Source organism: Oncorhynchus masou, chromosome 29 (assembly GCF_036934945.1).
Source record: "Oncorhynchus masou masou isolate Uvic2021 chromosome 29, UVic_Omas_1.1, whole genome shotgun sequence".
Taxonomy (NCBI): Eukaryota; Metazoa; Chordata; class Actinopteri; order Salmoniformes; family Salmonidae; genus Oncorhynchus; species Oncorhynchus masou.
Genome location: NC_088240.1, coordinates 78,027,620 through 78,050,497, shown reverse-complemented (window position 1 = coordinate 78,050,497; position 22,878 = coordinate 78,027,620). Strand labels below are relative to the sequence as shown.

Below are 22,878 nucleotides of genomic sequence, written 5' to 3'. Positions count from 1 at the left end.
TAGTGCATCTAAATCATTTAAGGGGGGGGGGGGGTGAGAAGGATTACTTTATCCTATCCTAGGTATTCCTTAAAGAGGTGGGGTTTCAGGTGTCTCCGGAAGGACTTCCTGTCTGGGTTGGTGCCACCCCCCTTGGGTTGTGCCGTGGCGGAGATCTTTGTGGGCTATACTCGGACTTGTGTCAGGATGGTAAGTTGGTGGTTGAAGATATCCCTCTAGTGGTGTGGGGGCTGTGCTTTGGCAAAGTGGGTGGGGTTATATCCTTCCTGATTGGCCCTGTCCGGGGGTATCATCGGATGGGGCCACAGTGTCTCCTGACCCCTCCTGTATCAGCCTCCATTATTTATGCTGCAGTAGTTTGTGTCGGGGGGCTAGGGTCAGTTTGTTATATCTGGAGTACTTCTCCTGTCTTATCCAGTGTCCTGTGTGAATTTAAGTATGTCTCTCTAATTCTCTCTTTCTTTCTCTCAGAGGACCTGAGCCCTAGGACCATGCCTCAGGACTACCTGGCATGATGACTCCTTGCTGTCCCCAGTCCACCTGGCCGTGCTGCTGCTCCAGTTTCAACTGTTCTGCCTGTGATTATTGTTATTTGACCATGCTGGTCATTTATGAACATTTGAACATCTTGGCCATGTTCTGTTATAATCTCCACCCGGCACAGCCAGAAGAGGACTGGCCACCCCTCATAGCCTGGTTCCTCTAGGTTTCTTCCTAGGTTTTGGCCTTTCAAGGGAGTTTTTCCTAGCCACCGTACTTCTACACCTGCATTGCTTGCTGTTTGGGGTTTTAGGCTGGGTTTCTGTACAGCACTTTGAGATATCAGCTGATGTACGAAGGGCTATATAAATACATTTGATTTGATGGGCGAGCGCACACACACACACACACCTACACACACACGCATGCACAGGCCTTCGTGAATCAGTGTTGTGACCCTGGTGTGTAGACATGAATGGGGCGTTTGCATTACAGAGCGGTGTGTATCAATATGTTCAGTAAAGCTGGTACATCAGTGGGGCCAAAGAGGTGGAGATGAAGGGGAGGATGTCAGTCTTTTTCTCTTCCGTTTTTAATCTCTCTTCAATCTCTCTCTCTCAACACAGCACTAAAACAGAACAGTAACAGTAAGACTCAGCACTACATGGACAGGATCTATAAGCATCTACCAGGGGAACATTTCTATGTAATGAACACGGCCTCTCCACAGAAGATGTACTCTCCTGAGCAAAGGAGTGCAGGAACAGAGAGAGGCCCTCCTGAGGAAAGGAGTGCAGGAACAGAGAGGCCCTCCTGAGGAAAGGAGTGCAGGAACAGAGAGAGGCCCTCCTGAGGAAAGGAGTGCAGGAACAGAGAGGCCCTCCTGAGGAAAGGAGTGCAGGAACAGAGAGGCCCTCCTGAGGAAAGGAGTGCAGGAACAGAGAGAGGCCCTCCTGAGGAAAGGAGTGCAGGAACAGAGAGGCCCTCCTGAGGAAAGGAGTGCAGGAACAGAGGGAGGCCCTCCTGAGGAAAGGAGTGCAGGAACAGAGAGAGGCCCTCCTGAGGAAAGGAGTGCAGGAACAGAGAGAGGCCCTCCTGAGGAAAGGAGTGCAGGAACAGAGAGGCCCTCCTGAGGAAAGGAGTGCAGGAACAGAGAGAGGCCCTCCTGAGGAAAGGAGTGCAGGAACAGAGAGGCCCTCCTGAGGAAAGGAGTGCAGGAACAGAGAGGCCCTCCTGAGGAAAGGAGTGCAGGAACAGAGAGGCCCTCCTGAGGAAAGGAGTGCAGGAACAGAGAGAGGCCCTCCTGAGGAAAGGAGTGCAGGAACAAAGAGGCCCTCCTGAGGAAAGGAGTGCAGGAACAGAGAGAGGCCCTCCTGAGGAAAGGAGTGCAGGAACAGAGAGAGGCCCTCCTGAGGAAAGGAGTGCAGGAACAGAGAGGCCCTCCTGAGGAAAGGAGTGCAGGAACAGAGAGGCCCTCCTGAGGAAAGGAGTGCAGGAACAGAGAGGCCCTCCTGAGGAAAGGAGTGCAGGAACAGAGAGGCCCTCCTGAGGAAAGGAGTGCAGGAACAGAGAGAGGCCCTCCTGAGGAAAGGAGTGCAGGAACAGAGGGAGGCCCTCCTGAGGAAAGGAGTGCAGGAACAGAGGGAGGCAGCGAAAGGGGTAGTAAAGCAAAAGGCGAGAGAGAGGAAGAGAGAGAATGTTCTTATAGTATAGCCTACAGTCTTCAGGTCCCACTGCAGCACGTGTCAACACTTCTGTCTGTGTCTGCTTCTTTCTTTCTCCCCCCTCTCCTGTATCTCTCCAGCTCTCCTTCCCCTACTGTATTGTCCCATTGTCTCAACTAGTCATCTGTTGTAGTTCACATTCCCTCATGACAGGCTCAAACACCCTCTCAACAGAGATTTATCAAACCTCCTGTCCCACAGTGCACCGAGTAAGCCCTACGCAGTGCACCGAGTAAGCCCTACGCAGTGCACCGAGTAAGCCCTACGCAGTGCACCGAGTAAGCCCTACGCAGTGCACCGAGTAAGCCCTACGCAGTGCACCGAGTAAGCCCTACGCAGTGCACTGAGTAAGCCATACATCACATTACCTGTCAACTAGTTGTGAACTATTACTCTCTCACTAGCAGGGTAACACAAGGTTAACATGGTCTAGAATAATAAGCTCTGTTGCTCTATTGTTTCACTTATCTCCTGCAGTCACTTAATCATGACTAATGATCTTAACAAGATATACAGGAGATAAAGGCTTTTATTCATTCATACAAGAGGTACATAGCTGACAATGGACTTCCATTACAATAGACTAAACAGCCAAATATACAGTATATGTATAATGTGTCAATATAAACCTAGTTATAAATGATATTCATCCTGTATGTCAGATTATTCCACAGCCTGTACAGAGGTCATGTTGCAGCCATTACCATAGATCACAAGTTAATCATGTTTAAAACAGCCATCCTATTGACTCATCAGTGAAGGTTAGCCCTGTTTCAGCCATTACCATAGATCACAAGTTAATCATGTTTAAAACAGCCATCCTATTGACTCATCAGTGAAGGTTAGCCCTGTTTCAGCCATTACCATAGATCAGAAGTGAATCATGTTTAAAACAGCCATCCTATTGACTCATCAGTGAAGGTTAGCCCTGTTTCAGCCATTACCATAGATCAGAAGTGAATCATGTTTAAAACAGCCATCCTATAGACTCATCAGTGAAGGTTAGCCCTGTTTCAGCCATTTGCTGCAGCGCCTCGATACACCGGGGGGGTTGGCTCTGTGGATCCACGGCACTGCCCAACCCTTATATCCACGCTAGTAGCCCTTTCCTGCAGTCAAATTACCTAGAGGCCACATGGGTGGAATGTTATTCAGCATTTATTTTTGTTTTTACCTGACAAAAAATCTGTGTTTCTATGTCAAACGGTTTTGTAATATTTCAGTCTACTTTGACGTATATAAAGTGTAATATTGGGATGCAAACTCAGTTTCAGCTGGAGAAAGGGGTAGGACAGGGGGTTGGGTTATATAGTCACAGCTGGAGAAAGGGGTAGGACAGGGGGTTGGGTTATATAGTCACAGCTGGAGAAAGGGGTAGGACAGGGGGTTGGGTTATATAGTCACAGCTGGAGAAAGGGGTAGGACAGGGGGTTGGGTTATATAGTCACAGCTGGAGAAAGGGGTAGGACAGGGGGTTGGGTTATATAGTTACAGCTGGAGAAAGGGGTAGGACAGGGGGTTGGGTTATATAGTCACAGCTGGAGAAAGGGGTAGGACAGGGGGTTGGGTTATATAGTCACAGCTGGAGAAAGGGGTAGGACAGGGGGTTGGGTTATATAGTCACAGCTGGAGAAAGGGGTAGGACAGGGGGTTGGGTTATATAGTCACAGCTGGAGAAAGGGGTAGGACAGGGGGTTGGGTTATATAGTCACAGCTGGAGAAAGGGGTAGGACAGGGGGTTGGGTTATATAGTCACAGCTGGAGAAAGGGGTAGGACAGGGGGTTGGGTTATATAGTTACAGCTGGAGAAAGGGGTAGGACAGGGGGTTGGGTTATATAGTCACAGCTGGAGAAAGGGGTAGGACAGGGGGTTGGGTTATATAGTCACAGCTGGAGAAAGGGGTAGGACAGGGGGTTGGGTTATATAGTTACAGCTGGAGAAAGGGGTAGGACAGGGGGTTGGGTTATATAGTTACAGCTGGAGAAAGGGGTAGGACAGGGGGTTGGGTTATATAGTTACAGCTGGAGAAAGGGGTAGGACAGGGGGTTGGGTTATATAGTTACAGCTGGAGAAAGGGGTAGGACAGGGGGTTGGGTTATATAGTTACAGCTGGAGAAAGGGGTAGGACAGGGGGTTGGGTTATATAGTTACAGCTGGAGAAAGGGGTAGGACAGGGGGTTGGGTTATATAGTTACAGCTGGAGAAAGGGGTAGGACAGGGGGTTGGGTTATATAGTTACAGCTGGAGAAAGGGGTAGGACAGGGGGTTGGGTTATATAGTTACAGCTGGAGAAAGGGGTAGGACAGGGGGTTGGGTTATATAGTTACAGCTGGAGAAAGGGGTAGGACAGGGGGTTGGGTTATATAGTTACAGCTGGAGAAAGGGGTAGGACAGGGGGTTGGGTTATATAGTTACAGCTGGAGAAAGGGGTAGGACAGGGGGTTGGGTTATATAGTTACAGCTGGAGAAAGGGGTAGGACAGGGGGTTGGGTTATATAGTTACAGCTGGAGAAAGGGGTAGGACAGGGGGTTGGGTTATATAGTTACAGCTGGAGAAAGGGGTAGGACAGGGGGTTGGGTTATATAGTTACAGCTGGAGAAAGGGGTAGGACAGGGGGTTGGGTTATATAGTTACAGCTGGAGAAAGGGGTAGGACAGGGGGTTGGGTTATATAGTTACAGCTGGAGAAAGGGGTAGGACAGGGGGTTGGGTTATATAGTTACAGCTGGAGAAAGGGGTAGGACAGGGGGTTGGGTTATATAGTTACAGCTGGAGAAAGGGGTAGGACAGGGGGTTGGGTTATATAGTTACAGCTGGAGAAAGGGGTAGGACAGGGGGTTGGGTTATATAGTTACAGCTGGAGAAAGGGGTAGGACAGGGGGTTGGGTTATATAGTTACAGCTGGAGAAAGGGGTAGGACAGGGGGTTGGGTTATATAGTTACAGCTGGAGAAAGGGGTAGGACAGGGGGTTGGGTTATATAGTTACAGCTGGAGAAAGGGGTAGGACAGGGGGTTGGGTTATATAGTTACAGCTAGAGAAAGGGGTAGGACAGGGGGTTGGGTTATATAGTTACAGCTGGAGAAAGGGGTAGGACAGGGGGTTGGGTTATATAGTTACAGCTGGAGAAAGGGGTAGGACAGGGGGTTGGGTTATATAGTTACAGCTGGAGAAAGGGGTAGGACCTGAGTGCTCTAAGTGCTGCTTCTGTGGACAGTGTAGCTTTACTGGTAAATGTGTGTGGTGGATGGCCGTAAAACAAAAAGGAACTGCTGCAGTGTTACTGCCACGGAGGGGTTTAAGCAGGCAGGAAGTGATGCATCAGTATCAACGTGTGTGTGTTACTCGGGGGTGGAGTTAAGGCGGACAGTGCTATGAGGCAGTGTGGAGGTGGAGGGGTCTGACATGGCCATAGTCTTCACTCCCATCTTCTTCAGAGAGCGCTCATCTGTGACGGACATAGAGCGCGAGTATGCCGGACGAGGGGCTGCTGCAGATGAGAAACAGAGGCAGGGGGAATGAAGGGAACGAAGGGGGAAGGGAGGAGTTGAGGGGTTAAATGATTCAAATACACATCTCTTCACAGTTCACACACCCATAATAACATTTTGAATACACCTTTTGTTTTTGAAAAGAGATGAATGGCATGAAATTATTTTGTGTAAAATCTGCTAGGTGTCTGCAGTAGCATGTTCTGGCCTGTATGTGGTCAGGACAGTGCAGCGAGTTGCAGCAGAGAGAGTGAGCAAATCCATTTCAGCCTCCTGTCTCGCATACCCCAGCCATACTGTGGCTGCTGCCTCTGATATCATTCAGCTGCAACAGCCGGCCAAACTTCTCATTACTCACCAGCAGGGGGCAGAGTGACCCTACACACACACGCACACACACACACACACACACACACACACACACACACACACTAGGGCTGACATAAGCAGTGAGTGCAGCAATAGCTAACCAAACTCCTTGTTCCAGCCAAATGAAACATTAGTTTCTTCTCTGCAATGAGTCTGGATCTGAGTACCTATCTGACAATTTCTAGAGCGCAAACATATTCTAACAGTTCTGATTGGTCCCAGAAACCAATGGGTTGGGCCAGAGCACAGGTGGGTAAATCAACGTTTAGAAAAATCGTCATTGGCTTTGATACTCTGGTGGTTAGAGACTATCCAATCGCTGATTACTTGTAATGAGGGCTGTTTTGTGAAACACGCCTCATTTAGACATCACCACAAACTAATTTCAATGACTGAAGTATGTAGCTAACATAGAGCAGCGGAGGAATTCAGTTTGAGTCTCCAGACAATGTCTCTACCTGTTGGGCTGACTCTCCTCTGATCAATGAACTGTCTGTCTTTCTCTCCATGCTCTTCCCTTCTTCCCCTCTCTCACTTTTTCTCCCTCCCCTTCTCACCCACTTTCTCCATGTTCCCCTATGCTCTCTCCTCTTCATCTTCTCCCCCTCTTCCATCCACCCATTCTTCCTTCTATCACTCTCTCATTTTTACCACTTGACCTTCTCTCTCTCTCCCCCCCTCTTTTTCTCCTCCCTCTCCTCTATTAAAATACGATATAGAATAGTACAGTAGTAGACTAGTAGTTACTATAGCTGGGTGATATGGACACAAACCCCATAGCGAGAAATTGCCTGTACAGATACGATAATGATAAATAGAACGATAGGTTTCTAACATTAATGTGAACTGCACAGTTATTATTATTATCCTTTAAAATACTAGTTGTGGTTGAAGACATCAATTATCCAATTAACAATCACCCATATTTGCAAACGCAAACTTCACATTTTTCTAGAGTACTTATCATAATGAATGATATCAGCAAAATGCCTTGGATAAGTCATTTTCCGTTTATGGTCCCAGCTCTAATAATTACCTGTGTTGTTGTTCTGGGTTGATTTGAGTTTGCTGTTGGTCTGTTCCTGTATCTGTCGCTCATACTCTCTCACATCCTCCAAACTCATCCCTGTAGGGAAAAGCACAGACGGATGAGATTATAATACATCTTTATATCTATGTAACGTGTGTATCATAATGCATTATAACATGTACATCATAATGCATTATAAGCATGTCCGAAAAAAAACATACAGCAACAGTCAACAGCACATTGAAATGCATTAATTACAACGTAGTATAATGCATTATAACCATGTCCTATTATTATAATAATGTTCTATATGTTATAAAGCATTATAACCATGCCCTATTATAATCATGTCCTACACTTTATGATGCATTATAACATGAAGCATTATAACCATGCCCTATTATAATCATGTCCTATACTTTATGATGCATTATAACATGAAGCATTATAACCATACCCTATTATAATCATGTCCTACACTTTATGATGCATTATAACATGAAGCATTATAACCATACCCTATTATAATCATGTCCTATACTTTATGATGCATTATAATATGAAGCATTACAACCATGTCCTATTATAATCATGTGCTATATGTTATAAGGCATCATAACCATGTCCTCTACTGACCGTGCCATTCGTCTGTCCAGGCCACAGCCTGTCTGTGCCCCACCAGTAGGATGTCCTGGATGTTCTGTCAGATCATACACACCAGAGAAAATACATTTCTTATAGAAACACATCCAAAGGCTTTCAGCAGGTGCTGCTGGAGATCAGTGTATATGTTGGGCAAAAAGAAAAGATTCCCCGCACGCAATCTATGCTGTCAAATGTGTTTCCTTAAACAACATTTTGACCCGTAGGTCTTTTTTATTTTGATTTTTTTGATTTTACCTTTATTTAACTAGGCAAGTCAGTTAAGAACAAATTCTTATTTTCAATGACGGCCTAGGAACAGTGGGTTAACTGCCTTGTTCAGGGGCAGAACGACAGAATTGTACCTTGTCGGATAGGGGGTTTGAACTTGCAACCTTCCGGTTACTAGTCCAGCGCTCTAACCACTAGACTACCCTGCACCTGATGCATGATGGTAAATGTAGTTAAATGTAGTTTCCTCTCACCCTGTGTATGAAGTCCTCAGTCTTGCCCTGGAAGCCATAGACTTCGAAACTGCACTGCACCCTCTTATAGGAACACATGATGGGGGTGCTGTCCTTACGCCACCCTTCCACCAGGGGGCCTCGGCCCGTCTTCTCAGACACCCAGCGACTCAGGTCCTACAGAGACAAAGTACACATTACCTGCTGACAGCTAAATCCCTGGCCGGAGTGTAGGAGGGAGGGCGAGTGTGTCGGTGTGGGAGTGTGTGTGTGCGTGTGTGCAGGCCTGTGTGAGCAGGCTGTTGGTCAATACCTCACATATAATCTATGAATGATTCAACATGATAAGTCCCTGGGGCCCAAGATGCATAGATTGTACAAGTGTCTGTGTATTTATGTTTGTGTTTATCTACAGTACGTCTTCCTCTGTCTCTGTGTGAGATAGTGAGTGTGTGTGTGTTTTCAGCTCTGTGCTGATTGACCTTTGTTTCTGAAGTTACTGGAACTGCGGAAGTCAGGAGGAGGAAATGTGTGTGTACACGCTAGTACCTCTGTCTCCTTGTAGTGTTTGTCAGGGATGGGGTCAATGAGGATATCCAGGTGGCTCACGCTCTCTGCAGGGGTGGGCCTGTCTCCAAATACCTGCAACCGAGCAGAGGGGGAGGTCACTCAGAAATAGACTGACACACACACACACCACCACACTGGAGCCAGGGCCTAGTAGATGAGGAAATAGACTGACACACACACTGGAGCCAGGGCCTAGTAGATGAGGAAATAGACTGACACACACACACACACACACACACACACACACACACTGGAGCCAGGGCCTAGTAGATGAGGAAATAGACTGACACACACACTGGAGCCAGGGCCTAGTAGATGAGGAAATAGACTGACACACACACACACACACACTGGAGCCAGGGCCTAGTAGATGAGGAAATATACTGATACACACACACTGGTGTCAGGGCCTAGTAGATGTAATAGTGAGTTCACACAATGTATCACCCATCATAATACTCCATCCTCAGGCTTTGAGCAAATCATTACACTACAGCAAAACACCACACACAGACAGACAGACAGACAGACAGACAGAGAGAGAGAGAGAGAGAAAGGGAGAGAGAAGGGGTAAGGGAGATCGAGAGAGGGAGCACACTAAATCACAGAGAAAGAGAGAGAGAAGCAGAGAGGGAGCAGGCGAGGATGGACAAGTGGGAGTGAAAGATGAGAGAGAGAATGAGACACTTATCAAAGAAAGAGAGATAAAAGTCACAGTTCTTTCTGTTCTGTCCCCTTGTCCTGACAGAAAGCGAAAGAGAGAGTAATGTCTCTTTTGAAGATGTTCATTCCTCTGCTGGTATTTAACAAAGAGCAGAGCAGGGAGACAAACCCACAGCCAGATAATCAGCTGTGTTTCAGATCCTATTATGCCGTGTCTCTTGTGTTTAAGAACCTGTTCTCTCATATAAGGTATGTATTGTCCGTCTGTCTGACTGTCTGACTGTTGACACTTGTCATAGCTCCGATTTTTCCATGTCAAAAGCATTGTTTTACCTCAACTTTTAAACCTGCTGATATTCCTCTGTTTTGGTTGTGCTTTTTAAATGTTCTCTATTGTGTGTTGTAATAGAGGTGTATGTATCAGTGTGGTATGTGTGCATTAATGTGTGTGCGCGCGTGCATTTCTGCTAAAATGAACACATGTAACCTGTAGCTGGGAGAAGGTAAGAAACAAGCTTCACCACATTTCTGGATACACACACCAACAGCCAGATGAGTTCACTCTTGTTCCCAGGTTTCTATCCCTTACTGACAGGGGCTGTAGGGACAAACCAGCTCAGAATTGTGTTTGTGTGTCAGAATTCCGTGACAAGGCCAGAAAAGGTGGTAAAACAAGCCTGTAATACAAGCATGTACCCTTCTCTCTCTCTCTCTCTCATACTCACATTATTGTTGTCACCATTGTTGTTCTCAAACCTGGTCTCAATACGGATACTGAACTTGGGAAGGAAGGAGACCTACAGTAGATGACGGATGGATGTGAATGGAGAGGAGGGAGAGAAGGAGGGAGAGAAGGAGGGAGAGAAGGAGGGAGAGAAGGAGGGAGAGAAGGAGGGATGGGGGGAAGGGAGAAAAGGAGGGAGGGGGAGAGAAGGGGAGAAAAGGAAGGAGGGCAGAGAGAAGGAAGGAGGGCAGAGAGAGGAGTAGACAGATGAGGTTATGTACACAGACATTGAGAGGGATGAGCTCTACTGCATGCCTCATGCAGATGATGTGTGAATACTTACTGAGTACTCTGAAGCACCACCGCAGAAGTTTCATACAGATAGAGAGGAACATCATTAGTGACACACCACACACACATATTTCTAAATACGTGGAACGAAAGAGGTTTGAAGTAAATTGGGTCTAGATACGCAGATTGTGTTTAAATCTAAGTGCAGACCTATGTCCTACGTTCTATGTTGACCCTATAGGAAGAACAGGTTGGTAGCAGGTGAAATGGCTGTGTATGTGGTGGATAGAATAGTGTTGTCAGACCTGTGATGGTGTAAGGGTAGAAGTTCCAGGCCTTCTCTGTCACATAGAAGACCCTGGGGACAAACACACTCACCCAGGATGGCAGTTTACTGTCAGAGAGAGAGACACACAGAGGGGAGGATTGTACTGTTATCGTCGCTGAGGTAGATGTATGTGTGCGGTATGATCTAGGGCTAGGCCATAGGGGTGGGTGTGGGATAGTAGATATGTGTGTGTGTGTGTGTGTGTGTGTGTGTGTGTGTGTGTGTGTGTGTGTGTGTGCGTGTACTGGTATCATTTCTTAGTTGAGCAGTGCTAGGTGTGTGCGAGGTACAGTGTGTGAGGTACAGTGTGTGTGTGTATGTGTATGTGTATGTATGTGAGGTATAGCTGCACCATCGAGAGCATCCTGAGCGGTTGCATCACCGCCTGGTATGGCAACTTCTCGGCATCTAACAGTAAGGCGCTACAGAGGGTAGTGCGTACAGCCCAGTACATCACTGGAGCCAAGCTTCCTGCAATCCAGGACCTATATAATAGGCGGTGTCAGAGGAAGGCCCTAAAATTGTCCGAGACTCCAGTCACTCAAGTCATAGACTGTGTTCTCTGCTAACGCACGGCAAGCTGTCTGGGACCAAAAGTCTCCTTAACAGCTTCTACCCCCAAGCCATAAGACTGCTGAAAAATGTATCAAATGGCCACAGAACGATTTACATTGACCCCTCCATTTGTTTTGTACACTGCTGCTACTGGCTGTTTATTATCTATGGATAGTCACTTCACCCCAACCTACATGTACAAGTCACCTCAAACCTGTACCCCCGCACACTGACGCGGTACCGGTACCCCCTGTATATAGCCTCCACACTGACTCTGTACCGGTACCCCCTGTATATAGCCTCCACATTGACTCTGTACCGGTACCCCCTGTATATAGCCTCCACATTGACTCTGTACCGGTACCCCCTGTATATAGCCTCCACACTGACTCTGTACCGGTACCCCCTGTATATAGCCTCCACATTGACTCTGTACCGGTACCCCCTGTATATAGCCTCCACACTGACTCTGTACCGGTACCCCCTGTATATAGCCTCCACACTGACTCTGTACCGGTACCCCCTGTATATAGCCTCCACACTGACTCTGTACCGGTACCCCCTGTATATAGCCTCCACATTGACTCGGTACCGGTACCCCCTGTATATAGCCTCCACACTGACTCTGTACCGGTACCCCCTGTATATAGCTTCCACATTGACTCTGTACCGGTACCCCCTGTATATAGCCTCCACACTGACTCTGTACCGGTACCCCCTGTATATAGCCTCCACACTGACTCTGTACCGGTACCCCCTGTATATAGCCTCCACACTGACTCTGTACCGGTACCCCCTGTATATAGCCTCCACACTGACTCAGTACCGGTACCCCCTGTATATAGCCTCCACACTGACTCTGTACCGGTACCCCCTGTATATAGCCTCCACACTGACTCTGTACCGGTACCCCCTGTATATAGCCTCCACACTGACTCTGTACCGGTACCCCCTGTATATAGCCTCCACACTGACTCTGTACCGGTACCCCCTGTATATAGCCTCCACACTGACTCAGTACCGGTACCCCTGTATATAGCCTCCACACTGACTCTGTACCGGTACCCCCTGTATATAGCCTCCACACTGACTCAGTACCGGTACCCCTGTATATAGCCTCCACACTGACTCTGTACCGGTACACCCTGTATAGAGCCTCGTTATTGTTCTTTTATTGTGTTACTTTTTATCATTTTTAAACTTTAGTTTATTATTAAATATTTTCTTAACTCTTTGTTGAACTGCATTGTTGGTTAAGGGTTTGTATGTAAGCATTTCACTGTAAGGTCTACACTTGTATTCGGCGCTTGTGACAAAGTTTGATTTGAGGTACAGTGTTAATGTGAGTGTGTTACCTATTGAGGTAGATGCGTTTCTCAGTGAGCTGTCCCAGGCCATGTTGGGGATGTGTGTCTGGTTGGTTCCTCACCACCTCCACTCCCTCCCCTCCTCCGCTCTGCTCATTACTGTGTTTACTGATCATGTACAGCTGCCCAATCTTATACTGGGGGGGGGGAGACAATTCACACAGTCCTGTCTTAATACCACATCCTTCTTGCAATTAATGTAGATCGAACACATTACATATTTACATACATAGCAGTCAGTTTATTCATTAAACCGGACGCAGACTGCTCACGGTGAGCTTTTCTTGGGAACATATCTAAGGTCAGCTCACCCTCCTCCAAAGCCCGAACCTTATCCATTAGGAAAACAATGAACAACTAACTAATTAGATCAGTGAAAAGGCTGCCTTCTTCCTGTGTGTGCCCTGACCATCAGCTTGACGTGGAAACGTCAGTCACATGTATTCTGAACGGATTAAAGCTAAGATAAATACAAATAAATATAAATATATATATAAATATATATAAATAAATATATATATATAAATATATATAAATATATATAAATAAATATAAAATATAAATACATTTCTGACGTTTTTGTTGAGATCTGCTTCAAATATGTCATTTTGGAAGTTTTTCCCTTGGTATGGCCTTTATATGGGCTCCCGAGTGACACAGTGTTCGAGGGCACTGCATCTCAGTGCAATAGGTGACACTGCAGTCCCTGGTAGGAATCCAGGCTGCATTACTGTACATCCGGCCATGATTGGGAGTCCCATAGGGCGGTGCACAGTTGGCCCAGCGTCGTTCAGGGTTTTGCCGGGGTATGACTTCTTTGTAAATAAACATTTGTTCTTATAACTGACTTGCCTAGTTAAATAAAGGTTAAATGTACATTTTAAAATGTATTTAAAATATTTTTGCAATTGTTATAAAGCACCCCTCCTTTCCTTTGTTTGTTGAAGCATGGAACTCCACCTGAACTCTGACCTTAGACCCGTAATATCTAGCTGTTACTTGCCCATGTCCTTAAGGCAGTGATAAGACTTGGGTTGGGAAACCCAGAACCAGTCATTGACAGTGTTTAGCTAGTCCTGTCCTATAGAGAGATGTTAAGATCACGGAGTACCGAATGTCTATCAATGTCTCTGGTCTGGCCACTCTCTATGTGAATGGATATCTATGTCTCTGGTCTGGCCACTCTCTATGTGAATGGATATCTATGTCTCTGGTCTGGCCACTCTCTATGTGAATGGATATCTATGTCTCTGGTCTGGCCACTCTCTATGTGAATGGATATCTATGTCTCTGGTCTGGTCACTCTCTATGTGAATGGATATCTATGTCTCTGGTCTGGCCACTCTCTATGTGAATGGATATCTATGTCTCTGGTCTGGCCACTCTCTGTGTGAATGGATATCTATGTCTCTGGTCTGGCCACTCTCTATGTGAATGGATATCTATGTCTCTGGTCTGGCCACTCTCTATGTGAATGGATATCTATGTCTCTGGTCTGGCCACTCTCTATGTGAATGGATATCTATGTCTCTGGTCTGGCCACTCTCTATGTGAATGGATATATATGTCTCTGGTCTGGCCAATCTATGTGAATGGATATCTATGTCTCTGGTCTGGCCACTCTCTATGTTAATTTATATCTATGTCTCTGGTCTGGCCACTCTCTATGTTAATGGATATCTATGTCTCTGGTCTGGCCACTCTCTATGTTAATGGATATCTATGTCTCTGGTCTGGCCACTCTCTATGTGAATGGATATCTATGTCTCTGGTCTGGTCACTCTCTATGTGAATGTGTCACCCACCCTTTGACTAACAACACAAACCCACACAGCGTTATGTTTCTCTTTGACTTCAGACCCCTGTGACAGTTTGGTGGTTAATGTGTTGTACTGATGATGACTGAAACATCCAGTGCAGTGAGACAGCAACTATATTATGTGAATGTGCCCCACCCTTTGACTAAAAGCAAAACATTGGCATTTGTCCCCCAGCTTTTGACTAAATACGAAACTAACACATACCGGTATTAATTTGTCCCCAACCTTTTGACTAAATACGAAACTAACACATACCGGTATTAATTTGTCCCCCACCTTTTGACTAAAAATGAAACACACGTACCTGTGTCTTAATCCACCAACCTACTAGTACAACCAGCTACACTTCCCTCATAATTAGAAGTGTGTGTGTGTGTGTGTGTGTGTGTGTGCGCAGACATTGCATAAACAGTGCTATGGTTTGAATGTGGAACTATAAGCTGATCCCACTAAAGCTGCATAGGAATCTTAATGCGCTTCCCCATCAGACCGTGAGAGTCAGAGTTCCACACGTGGAATGAATCTCACCTTAGGATTTGTTTCTGTGTGATTTTACAGAGACTATTTTCAGATAGATACACACAAGACAGTGTTCCAGGTTTTTTGTCGGCAAAGAAAAGTCTTGGGCGGGCCTCCGAAGTGTTTTTTCGGGCTGCATATGTCCAAACAGTAAAAAAATATTTAATATAAAAATAAATAAATAAATTAATAATAAGGATGGAAAGACGCTGTCAGTGTAAACCTCAACGACTCAAACCAGATATAAAGTATGTAGATAACGGACCTATACATTTTTATACAATCATCTTTGAGGACCAAAAGTCACCAAAATAAAAGATAGAAAGTCCAGGACAATCTAAAATTCAAAAAATTATACATTCAGTTTTTTTTTGTCATGGCATGGGGCCTCCATTGACTTTGTCATAATTTGAGAGTCATTCACATATCATAAGCCATGGCAACATGTTTAGAATGGCAGCAATTGATCTTTAATCTGCACATTTCTCTCTCAGCCTCATGGCAGAATTGCAGGAAATTTACTTTAAAACGGCGGGCAACAGGAAGGCCTCAAACATTTTCGGTCGGCCACCATTGTCGGCACCATTGGCCAGGCCCATCACCTAAGCCCCATTTTGATCCATAAAAACCCTGTGATCCTTCTAGCTAAAGCTTCTATAAACACTAAAACATTAGTAATCTTAAAGTTCACCAACGTTTGTCACATGTACCAGACACCAGAAGTGGTCTAACAACCGACCAAAGTTGGTTTTAGAGTGAAGTATCAATGGAAGTTTCCGGCACGGCATGTTGTAATAATAACCAACTACATAACACTGTTCCAGACAGATAGCTCAGACTTAAACACTATGACAGGGAGAACAGCTTTGTTCTGGTGGTTGGAGGGAATGAGGACCTTCCTTTGAGGGCACTCTAGAGCACCTTCCCCCTAAACCCTTTTCCACCCACCACTTCTTACTCCCTGGCAGAATCTGTCCTTTGTTTTTAACCTCCAGGCCAAATGCCTTCGTTGACGTTTGTAAGCCTCAACCAGTCCAACTTGTTTGTGGTAAAAAATAATCATAATGAATAAAGCGAAAGAGAGAGAGAGAGAGAGAGAGAGAGAAACAGCTGAGGTTAGGTCCATGCAGAACCATACAGAGTGCCAGCCACATGAACAACACTACTCAACTACAGGATGCCTGTGCTTAATGTTGTTACAGATGTAGGATCTTCATTTGAGACAGTTTGCTACAGCAGGAAAATAATCCCGCAACAGGAAATCAAAATTATTATATGGATTATAATGAATGGACATGTTTGTCGGGGGTGATACATTTATCGTAAATTAAACCCTTAAATCCACGACAAGCTGTCCTGCAGCAGGGCGATCATATGAATATTCTACATCTGTATGCTAGCAACTTTAACATTTTCAATTAAAAGCTATCACCTTATTTTTACAACAGTGGTATACAGTATACATACATTCAATCACACAAGCACACAGAGACCCCCCCCCCCAGCCAGAAACACACAGACCCCCAACACACATACATGTTCACAGACAAACACACTTACCTCTTCCACAGTTAGTGGCATGCATATTCTATACTCCTTCATCAACATGGTTCAATCGTGTAGTGAACGTCTGTCTGTCTTTGCGTGTCCTAACTCTCCTGTTGCATAGTAAGCGTGCTTAAGGAACTATAGTGCACAGCACCTACTGCAGTGACCTCTCTTTCTCTCACCCTTTATTTTGCTGATGTCAGTGCTTCATTGAAGTCCAGTCCACTCTGTCAATGTGAATCTATTTGTTTTTCTCTACACTTTCTCCCCTCTCTCTCTCCTCCTTTTTGTTTATCTCCCGATTAATATCCTCACTCCCTCTGTCAACATTCAACTGTTGTTCTTCCCTTTCTCTCTACCCCTGGTTTTCCCCTCTGCCTCTCTCTCTTTCTCCGTTGCCCTTATTGTTTACTATTTCTTTGTTCTCCTCTTTTCTATGTTCTTGTCCTCCAGTGAGCAACAGGTAATTAACTTGTGAAGTAAGATTGAAACCTTCTCAACTCCATAATCCACACTATCGTACCTGTCCTGCTATTCTCTCTCTCTCTCCTCTGCCTCTCTTACTTTCGTTCTCTGGACTGCTCTCACGCGTAACCTCGCTCTCTGCTCGGCACTCCTCCCTCTCCCCGTCGCCTCCCTCCCCTGCTTTCAGTTCCTCACAAATTCCTTCACTCCCGCCTTCTCTCCCTCCCCATCTTCTCACGCCCACCTTACTTTACCTACGTACCTGTTTCTGCTCTCTCTCTCTCTCTCACACACACACACACACACACACACACACACACAGCCAACGTTTTGACAGCTCTCAGCTGATATGAATGGCTAGCACTGAGCAGTAGTCAAGTGGTGGGTTGGATTAAATATTAGCAGAGAGCCATGAGTGCTTCTATTAAGCACAGCCCCAGCGTTTATATTGCATTACCATGACCTTGAACTGAGTTTAATTGAATCCATGTTTAGTCAATGAGTACAGAGATGTGAGCAGTCATAATTGTATGTATTGCCTGTGTGTGTCCTTGAGTACTGGGTTTGTTTCCCTGGAAGAGAAGTGAACAACACTGGTGGTGGTCCTGATGAATGCCAAGCTTGAGTTGTATTGTTGCCCCACTATCAAACGTGACAAAGGAGGAACAGATGCTTGCGTTTATATGGGTCATAACACAGGGGCGAAGCTATACTGCATGTGTCAAACTCATTCTACGGTGGACCAAGTGTATGCGGGATTTCACTCCTCCCTTGTACTGGATGACTTAAGGCACTGGTTAGTAAGGAACTTACCCACACATGGTTGTCTAGGTCTCAATTGATAAAACTCAAAAACCTGCAAACACTTTGCCCTCCATGGACTGAGTTTGACACCCCTGTTATACTGGGTCTGAGCTATAGAATCCCATAAGCCTCTCAAACTCAACTCTGGACCTCGAAGCCAGTGCCATTGCTTTTTAATTGTTTAATTGTTCCCCTCCAATCAGGGACTGATTAAGACCTGGGACACCAGGTGTGTCTAATTAATTATCAGGTAGAAACCAGCAGGTGCCGGACTTCGTTGGGTAAGAGATTAATATCCCTTCCCTAAGGTCTCTATAGAGCAGGGCTCTCCAGCCCTGTTCCTGGACAGCTACCGTCCTGTAGATATTCACACCAACCCTAATCTAGAGCACCTGATTCTAATAATTAGCTGATTGTTAAACTGAGTCAGGTTAGTTACTACTGGGGTTGAATAGAAACCCACAAGAGGGTAGCTCTCCAGGAACAGGGTCGTAGGGTTTTTGATCCTGTTTGAATAGTTTTATCCAAGTCCCACATTGACCCCTAACCCGTATCCATAGATCTGAAATGATTGGATAAGCATTGTGGTAATAGCTTCACTATGTCCTCTCACTGGATTGGGTTTTCTCCATCTTGCTTATACCAGATCAAAGTTGATTTATCTCTCCCTTCCTTACAGATCTATACATATGAGCTCCTCCAGAGAAGGCCAGAGCAGTGGCAACTTAACATAGAGATCATTTAGAAAATGATGGCTGACTGACTGAGGGAAAGGTTTACCGGTTGATTAAGTTACTGAATTCATTATTAATTGGTCAGCAGGGATTTTTGTCTCCAAACTTTGTGTTCCAATGATTTGAGACTGTTGGATGACTCGTGAGTTAATTCAATTATTGATCAATGATTGATTGATTCAGCCAATGTCACAATTACTGTTTCTGCATCCCAGTTCTTTCCACACCGTCATCTCATCTCCTTTCCCTCATCTTTCACTGATAGAAGGATTCACCAGGTGAAAAGACAGGTTTCAGCCATCAAACCCTCTCAGATCAGTGAAGTTAAATGATAAAATGCTCTTTGACTGTTTTGGCATGGCATTTAATAATTATTATTTGTGTGTATCTTATTGTGTGTTTGTGATGCAAGGTTATTATAGTAAACTGAAACTAAAATAAAACTAATCATGAAAACTTGTCAACGGAAATAAAATAATTAACAAACCTTTAAAAAAAAAGTTAAACTATAATGAAACCATTAACTTTCTCAAACTAAATAAAAAAAATTGTTACGCTCAGTTTTTTAAAATCAAAATGTTTGGCAAAACTCTAAAAGGGGGTTTTCAAGCTTTTTTTTCTCCTAGTGCGGTTTAAGTTCCTGAATCTGGTGGGTCACATTGAGATTGGGCGTGTAGGCTCAAAGTCAAGGAGTGAAGTTGGGCAAGTTGCAACTGTGCTAGCCAAAAGTTGAACACTAATGTGGTTTTTCAACAGCAAGGCTCAGATCAACACGGTTTTCCATTCTCTCTGTCTCTCACCCCCCATATCATACACTCAACATGTATCGTGTGCACATCGTACAATCCAGGGCCAATCCCAAAATGCACCCCTAAACCTTACACTTTATGCAGGCTGACATGGGAGTGTTCATCTTGTCCTGTCAAATGTTTAGACGCTCGTCTGTCTGTTCCTGCTCTGTGTGTGAGTAGCCATAGCAACTGTTCCGTTTGGCTGCTGCTCAGAGCTCACGAGACAGTTGCCTGTACACAGCTGATAACAACCACATTACAAGATGTGGCAATGAATGCAGCCCTTGCACTTACTTACCCAGAATTGGATGAACTCATGGATATGGACATGTGTAACAGCCTTTTCATCTGAGGTAAAGTAGGGAGTGGCTACAACTGGAGGGAGGCGCGAGAGTGAGCCAACAGAAGGGGGAGGGGGGAAATGAACATAAATATAAATTATTAAGTAAACTATATTAGGACTACACAGTTGACTCCCATTCATGCTAGAATTCCGCAAGACCCCCGGGAGTCCTGTTCCCAAGTCAACCTCTAGCGGAGATCTGAGAGGATATGAATGGTATAAGCAAAATGGTGAAATTTCCACATAGCCTATCAGAGGGCAAGGTGAATCTATTACCATATTGCTTACACCTGCCAAATCCTCTCCGATCTCTACTAGTGCACAGGGTGTTGGGAGAATAGCAGCAAAGTTAGTTCCTGTTTCAGTTATGTCAAGAATAATGATTGGTTGACAATAGAGGCTCCTACAATGCAGGCCATGGTTGCTGGAGGAAGTTGGTGAAGAGCAACTGCACAAACTTTCCATTAACTGCAGTAAAACCTTCACAACCCTTGATCACATGATTTTTGTAAAGTTCATGTAGTCAACATGTAGGCGCAAGAAGGAAAATGTTTATCCTCATAATGCAGCACCCTTTTAAAGGTGAACAACAATGCAAGCAAGATGACATTGCCAACAGCAGCACAGCAAATATTGAGCGTGTTCAAGCTAATACATTTTGTCTAGTCAAGATCAACGATAGTCACCGCCTTTCAAAGTGTGTTGCATTATCGGGCAAAAAAAAATCTAACTTGAGCCGACATGTCGACTGCATGAACTTTACAAAACCATGTGATCAAATGTCATGGAGTTTTTTATGAAGTCATCTTCAAGTCGCTGCAGTTGTTTCTCACCAACTGCACTATGCAGCCAACTCCTGGCTAGTGGGAGACACTATTTGTCAACCCATCATTAGGGTGTTTTTGGTTGACCCACATGAACATGATCAAAGACATGACTGAAACCAGAACCAACTTTGCAGCGAATCTAAAGCTACAGGCAGAACAAAATGAAAGTGATATTTGAGACCTTTCTCTCACCAATTCATTCTACAAACATTATGTTTTCAGTTTGTGTTTGATATGGGACTTAGACAATAGCAAACAATAGCAGCTACAGTGCCTTCGGAAAGTATTCAGACTTTTTTACACATTTGTTGTTACAGTGTTATTCTAAAGGTTTTTTCCCCTCATCAATGTACAAACAATCCCCATGATTACGAAGCAAAAAGATTTTGGGACATTTTTGCTGTTAAAAAACTGAAATGTTACATAACTATTTAGACCCTTTCATCTATACTTTGTTGAAGCACCTTTGGCAGCGATGATAGCATTGACTTTTCTTGGGTATGATTCTACAAGCTTGGCACACCTGTATTTGGGGAGTTTCTTCCATTCTTCTATGCAGCTCCTCTCAAACTCTATCAGGTCTCTCCAGAGATGTTCGATCGGGTTCAAGTCTGGGCTCTGGCTGGGCCACTCAAGGACATTCAGAGACTTGGCAATCCTGTGTTGTCTTGGCTGTGCTCTTAGGGTCATTCTCCTGTTGGAAGGTGAACCTTTGCCCCCAGTCTGAGGTCCTGAGCACTCTGGAGCAGGTTTTGATCAAGGATCTCTCTGTACTTTAGTCCGTTCATCTTTGCGTCGATTCTGACCAGTCTCCCAGTCCCTGCCACTGAAAAACATCTCCAAAGCATGATGCTGCCACCACCATGCTTCACTGTAGGAATGGTGCAAAGTTTCCTCCAGACTTGACGCTTGGCATTCAGGCCAAAGAGTTCAATCTTGGTTTCATCAGACCAGATAATCTTGTTTCTCACGGTCTGAGAGTCTATAAGTGCCTTTTTTGCAAACTCCAAGTGGGCTGTCATGTGCCTTTTACTGAGGAGTGGCTTCCGTCCGGCCACTCTACCATAAAGGCCTGATTGGTGGAGTGCTGCAGAGATGGTTGTCTTTCTGGAAGGTTCTCCCATCTCCACAGAGGAACTCTAGAGCTCTGTCTGAGTGACCATCAGGTTCTTGGTCATCTCCCTGACCAAGGCCCTTCTACTCCAATTGCTCAGTTTGGCTGGGCAGCCAGCTCTTGGATGGGTCTTGGTTGCTCCAAACTTCTTACATTTAAATATGATTGAAGCCACAGTGTTCTTGGGGACCTTCAATGCTGTGGAAATATTTTGGTACCCTTTCCCAGATCTGTGCCTCGACACGATCCTGTCTCAGAGCTCTACGGACAATTATTTTGACCTAATGGCTTGCTTTTTGCACTGTCAACTGTGGGACCTTATATAGACAGTTGTGTGCCTTTCCAAATCATGTCCAATCAATTGAATTTACCACAGGTGGACTCCAATCAAGTTGTAGAAACATCTCACGGATGATCATTGGAAACAGGATGCACCTGAGCTCAATTTCGAGTCTCATAGCAAAGGGTCTGAAAAGTTATGTAAAGAAGGTTTTTTAAATTTTTAATTCATTAAACCTGTTTTCGCTTTGTCATTATGGGATTTTGTGTGTAGATTGCTGAGGATTTGTTTTATTCAATCGATTTTAGAATAAGGATGTAACGTAACAAAATGTAGAAAAGGTCTAGGGGGTCTGAATACTTTCCAAAGGCACTGTATGTTGACACTGCCATGTTGATCTGAACCTTGCTGTTGAAAAACCCCTACAGTGTCCAACTGTCGGCTGTCGCCGATGCACTTCTCCGGCTGCACTCCTTGACTTTTGTCTACAGTCGGCTTCGTTAGCCTTACAATTCAAACACACCCAATGAGATGGGAGTGATGCAAGACTGCTCTCACACAGTCACACAGAGTATCTGCGCATGTGCACAGGTTGGCTTCCTGCTGCTACATCTTCGTAGCTACAGGACCAAAACAGCGGCAAAGTTTCTTCTTGGCCTTCAATGTACCCGGTTGTTGTGGAAAATGACCCACTACTACTGTTTGCATTGTGCATCTACGTCAACTTGTTACCATGATTATGGATAGTCCTGAATGAATCGGGAATAATGATGATTGAGAATGCACAATACAGATGCACAAATATCTTTCCCCCAAGACATGCTAACTTCTCACCATTACAATAACATGGGAGGTTAGCATTTTTGGTAGGGCTATGATGTTTATGCCTCTGTAACTTTCTCCCTCATTATTCAAGACTAATTCAGAACTATCCA

General features: G+C 45.0%; 1 protein-coding gene and 1 pseudogene across 1 annotated transcript; one reads left to right on the top strand and one right to left on the bottom strand.

The window, feature by feature from the left end:
- Positions 1–2,463, top strand: part of LOC135519768 (myocardin-like) — a 76,785-nt pseudogene extending 74,322 nt beyond the window's left edge.
- A 252-nt stretch (positions 2,464–2,715) lies between these two features.
- On the bottom strand, positions 2,716–17,206 carry LOC135520641 (cytoplasmic phosphatidylinositol transfer protein 1-like). Its single transcript, XM_064946344.1, has 10 exons — positions 16,598–17,206; positions 12,687–12,835; positions 10,754–10,842; positions 10,501–10,508; positions 10,159–10,230; positions 8,750–8,842; positions 8,222–8,377; positions 7,731–7,794; positions 7,101–7,190; positions 2,716–5,691 (listed from the first exon to the last, which is right to left on the bottom strand). Exons 1-10 carry the CDS (start codon positions 16,643–16,645, stop codon positions 5,546–5,548), a joined length of 915 nt encoding a protein of 304 aa, XP_064802416.1. The 5' UTR covers positions 16,646–17,206; the 3' UTR covers positions 2,716–5,545.
- Positions 17,207–22,878: the final 5,672 nt, after the last annotated feature.

What these genes read in the sequence shown, in the direction of transcription:
- LOC135520641 (XM_064946344.1), bottom strand. Translation starts at nt 16,645, where the DNA reads ATGTTGATGAAGGAGTATAGAATATGCATGCCACTAACTGTGGAAGAG. An exon ending in CTGAGGACTTCATACACAGG is followed by an intron (nt 7,795 to 8,221) that starts GTGAGAGGAAAC and finishes ATGATCTGACAG; the next exon opens with AACATCCAGGACATCCTACT. An exon ending in CTGGACAGACGAATGGCACG is followed by an intron (nt 7,191 to 7,730) that starts GTCAGTAGAGGA and finishes TTTTCCCTACAG; the next exon opens with GGATGAGTTTGGAGGATGTG.